The sequence below is a fragment of the Hippocampus guttulatus genome, chromosome 4 (assembly GCF_054856545.1).
Source record: "Hippocampus guttulatus isolate MCC_2025c chromosome 4, RoL_Hgut_1.0, whole genome shotgun sequence".
NCBI classification, from domain to species: domain Eukaryota; kingdom Metazoa; phylum Chordata; class Actinopteri; order Syngnathiformes; family Syngnathidae; genus Hippocampus; species Hippocampus guttulatus.
Window position 1 is genome coordinate 23,147,188 of NC_141264.1, and position 12,066 is coordinate 23,159,253.

Sequence of the window (12,066 nt, forward strand, 5' to 3'; positions counted from 1 at the left end):
ATTGTCCCTAGGTGTGAGTGTGTGCGTGGATGGTTGTTCGTCTCTGTGTGCCCTGCGATTGGCTGGCAACCGATTCAGGGTGTCCCCCGCCTACTGCCCGGAGACAGCTGGGATAGGCTCCAGCACCCCCCGCGACCCTAGTGAGGATCAAGCGGTTCGGAAGATGAATGAATGAATGAATGAATGAATAAATTTAATCCGGGTTCTTAGTGGAAGTGATGCCGACTCTCAGTGCATGTACACACACTTGAAGTGCCCCCCCCCAAAAAAAAAAAACGTGGAAACCATTTATTTTTACGGGGAACATAAGACAAGCTTTTATTGAAATGAGTTTTAAGTGGTTTTGAGTGATGTATTTTGAGTGATATTAATGTAGGCGATTCAAAACATTTGTTAAATTTGCATTCAACTATTGATATCAACCGTGCCATTATCAATGCTAGTTTTGCTAGCTGCTCTATGGTGTCTCACATTTTGTTTTAGCATCAAGCTAACAGGCTTTCTTAAGACAAACTTATGTCATAATGATGGCAAGCAATTGGTGGGGGGAATCATAAGTTGAATGAAACCGCCACTTGCAGAACACTCTCCAATCTTTAGGTCGCACCAGATCTAGAATTTCCCCTGTCGCCATGTAAAACCTGCAACCGCAAAGTGCCCAGGAAGAGCTTTTCTCAGTTCCAATGCACTTTCCAAAGCGCATCAGTCACTCGGCGCAGCCCATCGAGTGGCGCTGCTTGACCGCAGGCAGAGGGCTACTGTATCGGTCTCGCTTCGCGGATGATGAGATGGGCCATTTGGGTGACTGATGAGCGTCTTAACCTCAGGGGTCACTGATTGCCGCGTCACATCGGAATGGCCGTTTCTCCGCGCCAGCTAATAATGGACATTGTCAGCACATTCTGGGGCTCTTGTATTTCTTTTTCCGTGTCGAAAGCACATTGAATTTGACCCCGAGTGTCCACATCAACTACATAGCTCAAAAAAAAAGAATTAAAAGATACTGGCGCAGACCTGCACCTTAATTGCAATTGAACTTTGCAGCTCAGGTCAAGATGGTACGTTTAGCAAAAGTGGAGCATGATTTGCAAACATTAACCATTCCAGGAGATGATTTCATTATTTTCACGATCATTGAACCCTTCCATAAATTCCTCCTAATCCCCATTTAAAAGTATCAGCTTTGTAAAGTGTTGAAAATTTCCAACCCTACTTCTGCATACAAGCCGCACGACGAGCAATGCCAGTCCCATTTTTCCAGGATGCTGTTGCAAAAAGAGGTTCATCCCTCCCGACATGACCTGCTCATGTCACTTTTTGGGCTTTTATGATTGCCTAGCAACAGCAGAAAGCTCTCTCCTTGTTGATTCTTGAGGACGTTTTTGTACGGATGGCGGAGCAGAGCGCTAGATGGTATTAGCCATAATGGTTGCCGTGTGATGTAGCTTTCTGTTTGGCTCCACTCCAGGCAGTCGAGCAAAATTAAAGCCCAGAAAATCGGATTACGGGCGTCCCCCGGGGGGGGGGACGAGATGCCCGCCAGCCCCAGTTGATGAGCAGCGCTCATCTACTCTATTCAGCGATGGCTGGGAGGCCAATTTGTTAACAATTATTGCTCGTTAGCAGGGCTTCCCGCTCCTCAGAGAAAATTTCACGGCGGAGAGAATAACAGTGAAGGTATAGCAATTATCGCAGTTTGCGAGGAGTTGTTAGCCAATGTGGATTTTTCTCTGAAATCCATATATGCCATTTGCCAATTTGCCGCCATTACCGCCGACACCTGTGGTGTCGGCCACGTTTATAAATATGCAATAAGCCGTTTCCCCCCCCAATTATTTTCAACCCCGTGTCAGCTTTAACGAACAAGGTCAATGCACGTTTGGTTGTTGGGACCATTGGGGTGCTGCAGCGCTGTGCTACTTAATGACCTAATCCAGCCCTGAAGATGTGTGCTTGCCTTCAAACATAAAATGCCTTGATTGAAGTTGAGATTTTTTTTTCTGTCAACTGACATTTTTCTCAGCTGCTTGACAACTGATAAAGTCCAATTATTTGTGCTTGAGGGAAGTATGTGAAGGGGGGGGGGGGGGGGAAGCCAAACGTCGGTGCATCTCAATAAACCAGAATGGTGTGAAGAATTTTTATTCCAGTAGTTTAAAAAAATGGAAACATATATACAGTTTAGGCAGAATTTGGGGATTTCAATCGCTGTTACATAATCATCAGAATTGTTTTTTAGCCATGAAAAATTTCACTCTGTGTACATTAAAGCTGCATATGTTTTTCCACAATTATGCTAATGAAGTTTGTATCCAGTTTTTGAAACTTTCACCCCCCCCCCCCCAAAAAAAACCTAGTGTGGAGTTACTTAGTAGTTAGACACAAACACAAATAAATTCAAATTTCAAATGATCATCATAATCGTTCCCCCATTACACAAAAGACAGCATTCATATTAATATTGCCCATCGGTTTTGATCCACCGAAAGAGGCGGCAATTTTGCTTCTTGCAAAAAAGATGGGCGAGGGAAATCTATTTTTTGTTTTCATATGGTTTCCGTAGGAGGACAAACACGACACAAACATTCGTAACGTTTTCCAATGCTGTAAAAATGTGGAGAATAAACGTTACATTTCAACATTTCTGTCAACGAGGATATGAGTCATAGCCTGCGGCAAACATTTCTATGAGCAAGGCGGTATGCCAGGCAGGCGTCTGTTGTAAAGAAAAACAGCATTTCATGTACAGTTCACTGAGCGTACTGGCAAAGAATGGGAATGCGGGAAGCATTTATAAACGGTACACGTGAGCTACGATAGCTAACACGCTGCAAAAGTGCGTCCCCGTGCTTCCGCGTCAGGTCTCGACGAAGGTCGGCGGTGATTTTCACAAACTCGTGTGTCTACTTTATCTTTCTGCTTCGTTCATCTTCGGGGCCGTCGTGATTGTTGCTCATCATGGTATGCGTGTGTAAGTGTGTGCGTATGCACGCGTGAGTTAACTGGTTGATCTTGGGAGGCTGGTTGATTGAAAAGTAAATCTTCGGTCCAAAAAGGTTGGGCACCCGTGCTCCCCAGATGCACTGCAGAGGAAAAAAAACAACAACTTTTAATCATGAAGGTTCATTGTGTATTTGTAGCCAACGTACTCATTTGGATAATAAGCGAATATAGATACATACAGCATGTGTTGCCTTCCATTGTAAGGCGTATATAAGACATCTTTGTTTTTTGGGGTATTATTATTATTATTTTTTTTCTCTTTCAACATTTTGGGTTGCCGACCCCTGCGATAGATAATCCGCTTGTGAAGCACTCGAGTCAGTGAAGTCAATGAAAAGCTCCTCACACAAAAGAGCCTCGCCATCAAACTGCGCATCAGTCGTCAGGTTCCCGCTCCCTCATCCCCTCTGACTCCGCCTCCCCCGCTCCCGTCCCCGCCCTCCCTCCCATCACCCGCCAATCCCTCCGCCTGAGCCACCTGCCTTATTATTCATGAGCCGCGAGCGTCGTCGTCATCCCCCCCCCCCCCGCCCCCTTGTACGGAGGAGTGTCCCTCGCCGTAGCCACAACTCCGGCGTGCCAGCGCGCGTGCGAGCCGAGCGCAGCACAAGGCGGCGGATGCTGAAGCTGCGCGCACCTCCTCCAGAAGATGCTGGCTGAGGAGTGACGGATGAGAAGCAGCGCGGCGTGGACCCCCGACTGCCCCCCTCCCCCCCCTTCGTGTCCGTCACCGGGGAGAACTGGCCGCTCGCCGCTCGCTCGACAACTATAATGGGCTGCAATCTGTGCACTTTACAGAAGCGCGAGGAACACTACAAGCTGCTGTATGAGATTGCACAGGTGAGCTGCTGCTGCTTGTTGTCGGTGGGGGCGAACGAATGACTGCTTCCAATGAAACACGAAAGAGAGCAAGAGAGAGAGAGTGTGTGAGTCTTCTTTACTGGCCAGCGGAGGTGATAAGAGTTCATTCATCGTGCTGGAGGGGCTGTGCTGAGGGAGCAACTTTTTCTTTTATGGAATAACAGCCACCCCCAAGGCGTCCGGGAACATTCCCACGGTGGCGTCGTGTGAATTTGTCATGCCTCGCTTCAAGGGTGTTTGAACCCCCCCCCACACCCCACCTCCAAGGGCTGCCTGCAATGACACGTTACCTGTGTAATGACAGTGGTGATTTTAATGCGGAAAAACTGGAAGGGCGCGAGGACGACTTGGCGGGTCTTTGACTCTTACTTGCATGTGTGAAACAATCCATCAGTTCTGCCGGTTGTTGTGATTTGTGTTCAAGGTGATCAGGCAAAGTGTTTGGGATTCTCACTCGAATAGATCCATCCCTGCATTTCCGAGCACTTAATTGAGGATAATTGTTGTGACATGCTCACAAATGAGACCTCGACACGGAGCAGAAAGTGGAGGGACCCGCTTTTATCTTTATTCACCTTTTACAAAGAGAAATGTGGCTTTCTATTTGCATATCTCGAAAAGCTTTACATAACACCAATGTACTCTAAAGTTTCAGGCAAGTGCAGTTAAATAGGACATTTCTTGGTCCAAATTCCAACAACATATTTAAATGGATGTAGATTTCATGACAAATTTGGGCTCTAATTATTGGCCCCTGGGGGACACCTAGAATGGTTGTAAATTGTGTGTGTGTGTGTGTGGGGGGGGGGCATGTCAACTTTAAACTCAATTTTTATTCTTATTTATTTATTGAGTTAGTTGCATTTTAGCCATTTATTGAAAAAAAAAGTCAAATGCTTGTGCTCCACTTTTTTTCCCCACCACATCGCACTTGAAATATTGCACAAAGCAAAAACCAAAAAAAAAAAAATCTTACAACGAGGCACTCGCAAATCAAGATGGCCTACTGTGGTAATTGAATGTTACTCTTAGCATATACGATACAGTTTAATGGTGGCTAGTGAGGTAAGACCAGGTTTCTACTAAGCTAACAAGGGACCAGTGAAATTTACCCACCAGTTACTTGCGTTATTAAAACAAAGAAATTGGCTCTTTGGCTTTGTGTCTTTTGAACAAATTGTCTGAAGTGGAATTACAGTATATGCCAATAGGGAGAAATATCATGACATGATTTTTTTTTTTTAACTACTTACTTAATAGTACATTCAGGACAATCATCAAAGTGGACTTGCAAGGTCTTTTTTCTGGACAGTTACGGTATGTAGTCCACTATTTTAATCTACGGCTGCAGACGCGCCGGTCGCTATTCATATGCAATGCAAAATAGCTCAAAGATGGTGTGTGTGTGTGTGTGTGTGTGTGTGTGTGTGTGTGTGTGTGTGTGTGTGTGTGTGTGTGTGTGTGTGTGTGTGTGTGGCACGTCTGATACACAACCGAGCGCTCACCTACCCACCTCCGCCGCCTCTCAGCCACCGTGTTCAAGTGGCGGGCTAATAACTGTGAAGCAGCCCCCGTTCCTTCGCCTTCTCTCTTCCGTAGCGCCTTCCTTCACGCCACTGTGATCACAGCTCTCATTAGCCGTTTTATACAACCGCCCCGCGCATTAATTAGACGGGGGGGGGGGGATATCCTGCGCGAAGCATCGCTGTGAGTGGATACGGAGGCGGCAAACAAAAGATGGCTCAACCGCTGCCTGCCTGCGCAACTTGACGCGCTGCCAAAACTCGGGCCAGTCATGGCTATTGTTGTTCACTTTGCAAGTGTGCACGAGGCGGTTCGTTTTGAAAGAATTGAATGTCTCATCCGCTGGGGGTCTATTAACGATGCAAACAGTGTATGGATTGAAGTATCGGGACACAAGACGTTGGTAGTGTCTGCGTTTAATGTACATGGCTGACTTCTCGCCTTTAGAGATCGTAAATATTGAACAAATTTCATTTCTCATTCATGAACATTTCTCAAGCAGATCGCCAAGTAATAAATTTTGACTAGGGATGCACGAAAACACCCCCCTCCACCCACCCGCTCCTCACCGGTACAGGTAACCTAACTTCTCCAGTCCGATACCAGTACCGATAACCGATAACTTCTCCAGACCGACGCCAGTTCCGATAACCGATTTTTAATTTTCTTTTAATTTTTTTGTGTACCATAAATACTGTATGTGTGTATCAGGTCTTGCTTCTGAAAAGATTAAGACTTTTCAATCCGGCTTCCGACCACTGTAGCGGGGTAAAATGATATCAAGAAGCGGTCAGCGACAACACACAGTCGCATGATTTGCTACCTTCTAAACTCTAGTCACTTCAGACCATGAGACGATGAGCAATCTCAATAAGTTCTGATGCGTATCACAGTACCTTTGAATAAAGTTGGTGGTGTTTTGTGATCACCCCTGCTAGTGTTGAGGCGGATCACATTATTGGCCTAAATTGCTGGTATCTGACCAATACAAATGACCACATTTTTATTTTCCCACCTCCAATATCAGTCCAATAATCATCGGTCTGATCGTTATTGTGCATCCTTACTCCTCTTAAAGCCGCACCGCACCGCACGATAATCGATCAGAATTATCTTTAGCTACTCTGCTTGACCAGTACAATTCCGCGCTTCCAACTTTACGGGAACTGTTTGGAGAAAGAACATTTCTGTCAAAGCCAGGAAGTCTTGGATGACGAAAGATTTTCCCCAGAAGAATGTACAGTGTGATGAGAAACCGACTCCCTTCTACACCCCCCCCCCATTGTCCAGAATATTTCTCCGTAATATCTCGCAAACAAAGGGCAGTCCAAGCAGTATAAAACGTGGCATTTGAGAGCATCTCTCAAAGCGCGTACCCTCCGAGCACACAGTGTGCTAGCAGGTAGCCTTTTGTGGCGAACCGGCAACAGGGATTAGATCCACTAGGTGGGGGTTAGGCCGAAGAGGTGGCTCACTGGTGGGAGAAGATCTCAGCCGAGTCTGTCCGCCCGCTGATACGCTGAGCCGCTTTCGACGGGAGTCACAACATCAGCATCTTCTCTTTGATCGCCCACTGTGAGGGCCAAAGCTGCCAAGATGCAGCGGGATACGGATTGTGTGGTGAAAAGGGAGGAAGTGGCTCTTGGAAAAAAGCTACTCTTCAGTAAAATCGAAGGGCTAGGCGAGAACCCCTAGTTCTTACCAAGACATTTTGGACAATTCTCTGCTTCCAAATCTGTGGAAACGGTTTGGCAAAAGACTCCGGTTGTCATTTTGCTAGCGTTTGGGTTTCATTTTAGCGGTAACCTATCACGTAACCGAGAAGTGCCACCTTCACCTGCGTCAAGAGTGACACAATGTAGACGATATAAAAGAGAATCCGGGCATTTTTCAAAATAAAACATCTTTCAGGTTGTGAAATGAATAAAACGGAAGCACCAAATGACCCGCGGAACCGTACCGGTGTTGGGGACCGTTGATTTAGGAGACACTTTAAAGAATCATCCACACATTTGTCTGGAAAGACCGCAAGCTTCAAATCACTTCTTAATTTGCTTTTGTTAAGTTTCAAATCACAATCGTAAGGCTTTGTGTTGACCACACACATCAGGGTGTGCGGCAATAAATATTCAACAGGTTTAATATTTACGATTGTAGGCCCACGTGATTTTTCTGATTAAATCGGGGAGGGGGGGGGGGGGGTATTCTTAACAGACCCACACTAATGGATAATCAGTCAGGATAATGTGAGAATGTGGCATATTATGATTTTAAACGTATGGAAGGGAAAAATGCTCAAGTTTGACCCGATTTTCTGCATGTGTGCACTCCGATGAAGTGATCTGTAGAAGTGTGCAGGAGGCAACTCGCGTCACGACCTAATCCTCACTTCCCTGTCCAACTGTCTCAGTTTCATATATTTTTTTAAAAATATATGTACAATGTCTTCTACTCAGATACCTATAAAGAGGCGCACCGTCTTCCCTGCCGATTCTGCGGCGTTGGTGCAATGTGTAAATGCAAATGAGGCAGATGTGGTTTTGCCGGCGTCGCAGCGTGACCGACTGCCCCTTGATTCGGCTAGCAGAAGTCGGTCACGGCGGTTGGTTCACCGCCGCCGTCATCCCTTTTCCCACACGAGCACAGACAGTTTTGATTCCCCCCCCTCCCCCCCATCCATTCCCATTCCCATTCCCTCTTGCCTGACCCGATGAGCGCTGGAAGATTTATGACTTGCTGGCTCCTTCCCATTGCGTCCTCGCTCTTCTCATGACCGTGGGTGTTCTACAAGGAAACGTGTGCACCTTTTTTCAGCGGGGCCTGCAAATCTCCATCTTGCCGGGTGTATTTTTTATTTTATTTTTTATTTTTTACAGCATAGGATCCTCCCTTTCCCGCATCAACACAAATACCGATCTTTTCGTGAAGCCACCAAATGTGAATGGGGTTTTATTTTTACAAATTGATTTTTTTTTTTTTTTGCGATGGGAGTTCAGAACTAAATTTCAGCAAAACTTTGTGTAGCCGTACCAAGAAAGAACCTTATCAAATGTATAGCCTGCAAACGGGATTACTCCAGACTGAGATACGATTTGGTAAATTATACAAATAGGTACGGCCGTGATGCCGAGGACCAGCCCATAAACACAAAATTAACATATTTTCCCGAAATTCCCGATGGGCACCCCGCCCTTGGCGCTACAGTATTCGACATGACATTATTATTTATTCCTTGGTGAGTCTTGTCTTGTTCTTCTCGTGCCAAAGACGGTCATGCACGTCATGACGTGGGTGCCGGCCGCCCAGTGTTCAGACGCAGACGCTACAGTTGAATTCAAACAGTAACCTAAATGTGACGTGAAGTGCTGCTGTCTTCAATTTCATTCTTTGCGCTTCACTGTATTCCTTGAAAATAAGTTGTGCAACCACATATTTTGATTGGGGCTTTTCCCTGCAACTGGTTATTTGTGTTTTCATTCATTCATTCATTTTCCAATCCGCTTATCCTCACAAGGGTCGCGGGGGGTGCTGGAGCCTGTCCCAGCTGTCTGTGGGTACTAGGCGGAGGACGCCCTGAACCGGTTGCCAGCCAATCGCGGGATATTTATGTTCCATGGTATTTATTTAATTTAGGTCATTGTATTGTGTGTTATCTAAATATGTATTTTATGAAAAAATGGAAGAAAATTGCCATTAATTTCAGGAAAAGTGCTCTATTAGGGATACATAGGTGACCAAAAAGGATTTTTTTTTTTTTTTAATTTACAGTCGATGAATGCTGTTCACAGGAAGCAGCGACCAGTCCGGCCTGCAAATAGCAAAAATCTGCCTAATTTCGACAGCAATTGCGTTTCATTCTTGTTTTATAAATTTTACATAACAGGATTTCACCGGTCCACTTGGGAATAGATTTTCCTGTGGCCCCTGAGCTAAAATGAGTTTGACATCGTCTTTTTTTAATTTATTTTTTATGAAACGTCATTATCGACCCAAGTTCGGCGGCTCGCCAGCACGTTCAGCCAGACTCTTACAGCTTATTTTCTCTGACAGTTCAGCTAACAAACTGGAGTTGATTCGCTGTCTGCTCTCGCTTAGCTCCATCATGCCCGTAGTGTTTGCGCTAACCCTGCCCCCCCCCCCCCCCCATCCCCATCCCAAACCCTCCTGTGTGTGTGTCGCACGTCTTGTTTGGACTCGTGAAGCTCAGTGATGTGTGTCTTTTTTGGGCTCTAATTAGCAGGATGACAGATGTTGTTAAGAGCCGCAACACAGTACTTTAAACGTGTGTGGGGAATTGAGCAAAAAAATAAAAATATAAAAAACGGGGGGGGTTTTTGCCTCACATTTAATGATCCACAGTCATTTGTAACACGAGCTCTTTCCAAAAGTGCACTTTTCAAGGTGTCAGAACTTAAGTCGACATGAGCCGCAAGCAGCCAGGTAATTTATTTTTCAAGGCCGAGCCTCGCTTCCTTGCCACTCGATCTGCATAGCGCAAAGCTGCCTGTTATGAGTCTTATTAGACGAGCAGGACGCTTCTCTGCTGCGTTTGAGAAATAAATGGGTGGCAGCTTCACAGCTCAATGAGTCACAACAGTCCCCCTGATAACATGCTGGTTGCATGCCAATGAGGCACCCGCGGACGCAGGCTGTATAGATCGGCATGAAACCACACCGCACTCCCAGTCAGAGCGAAAGCTGCGCAAGTCACTGACTCCCGTATAAACACGTCTTGCTTTTTTTTAACCCTTTGAGGGTTCCTACAGTGGACAGCTTATCATGTTATCAGGTTATAAGCTGCGTGAAAGGGTTATTAGCCACTCAGCAGAACAAAATCATGAAACGAAGACTCTGGAGCTTCCACGAACAAACCCAGCTAAAATTCCTTCACACCAATCACTACTTTTCTATGAACCAGTGATTCGGTGGGGGTCTCGTCACATTTTAGGACATTTTAGCGCAGAAACCACAACCAAGAGTTTTTCACAGAGAATTGAGAATAGATTACACAGAAAAAAATGTATACAAAAAAATTAGGCAGGGTTCACTGTAGAAGGTCCAAAGGGAACTCTGCGGATCTGCTGCTTGCTCATCTGACACCACTGGTGGCCATGTGTGTAATGGATATGCATTCTTGAAAAGGCTGAGCAGCTATCAGCAGCAGCCGGCTCTCCTTTAACATGGCCCAGAGACGCAGGGGGACGCTGACTTTGTGTTACCAGTGCTTGGAAGTTTGCTAGTATCATCGACTCAACTCGACTGTGTTTAGAGAGCACATTAAAACAACCGCCGCTGTGTACAAAGTGCTGTACACGGAGCAAACATAATTGATACAACAACAATAAAACAATAATAAAGACAGTAGAAAGCACATTATCAGTAAAAAAGTAGAAAAGCACATTATCAGTAAAATAAATAAATAAATAAAGTCACATGTTGAGTCAAAAGCCAAAGAATAAAAATGACTTTTAAAACAAGTTTGAAAGATGAGCAGCGAGGGGGGGATTGCGTAACGTTCAACAGGAGGTCATTCCAAAGAAAGGGACGTACAACAGAAAAGGCTCCCCTCTGAGCCTCTCAGTTGCTCTTATAGTGTCTGGTCCGCAGACCTGAGATGACGGGTAGGGTTGGAGGAGCTCACAGAGGTAAGGTGATGGCGAGGCCATTTAAATATCGGGAAACAAATCATAGACTCTTAAAAAGAACTATAAAATGTGTGGGGAGCCAGTGATGGCATGACAGAGTAGGATTACGTGCTCCCTCTTAGGAGTACCAGTCAAAATGGCGAGCAGCGGCATTTTGGACCAACTGGACACGCTTAATGGAGGATTGGCTGACTCCAAAGTAAAGTACATTAGAATAATCCAGCCGCGGATTGACAAAGGAATGAATTACTGTTTCAAAGTGCTCATGAGAAAGGAGAGGCTTTAAGTAAGTTTTGGATTTGTTTAAAGGAAAGAACATATTCGTGTGATTGACAGTAGCTCCGAGTCAAGACCCCTGAGGCAGGAGAAGAAAAGTAGGTATAAATATAGAACTTCCTCAAATTAAATGTAGGAAAGAAGACCCTAAGGCTGCGTTTCCACCGAAGTATACACTGCAGTTTACATCCGCGTTGTGTTTTGGAACCTAATTATGCATCGAAATAGGCAGATATTTGTCAGCTGTGACAATAGTTTGAAAGCATAGCAGCGACAACTTTTAGAGTCGACAATTAATTCAACAAAATAATGACACGGCATGACAATCAGGGATACCAGCATTGATTTTTTTTTTTTGTCTTTTATTCTTACTTTGGGTACCTTAAAAGGGGTGCGGGGGACAGGTCGACAATGGTTCAACATAAGCAGACCAGAGCTCCTTCAAAAATGAACTTTGTCTTGAAAATTTCATCTTGAAGCTGAGGCATCATCGCCAGATGGTTAACACTGAAATGCTGTCCACTTTTACATCCGCCTTCAAGTGGCGGTGTATCACGGCCTCAAAGTTTGATCATTGAAAACGACCGTGCAAGTACCCGTTCATTACCCCATCCTGCTTTCATTTTCTTGCATCCTTTGCAACTTGTACCAACAAAACCGTGAAACTTGGACTTGAATAGCGCAATTTGCATCGACATATGTAAGCTTACAAACCCTTTAATCATGCTGTAAAGGAACATTTTGCATTCCTTACCTT

The 12,066-nt window shown here is 45.2% G+C and overlaps 1 protein-coding gene across 1 annotated transcript in view; it reads left to right on the forward strand.

Annotated features, from left to right (window-relative positions):
* The first annotated feature begins 3,589 nt into the window (after window positions 1–3,589).
* LOC147206689 (PDZ domain-containing RING finger protein 4) overlaps window positions 3,590–12,066 on the forward strand; it is a 51,974-nt gene continuing 43,497 nt past the window's right edge. Inside the window, exon 1 of the mRNA XM_086109189.1 lies at window positions 3,590–3,843. Within this exon, the coding sequence (XP_085965315.1) occupies window positions 3,775–3,843 (69 nt within the window). The 5' untranslated portion in view covers window positions 3,590–3,774. The remainder of the gene's footprint in view (window positions 3,844–12,066) is intronic.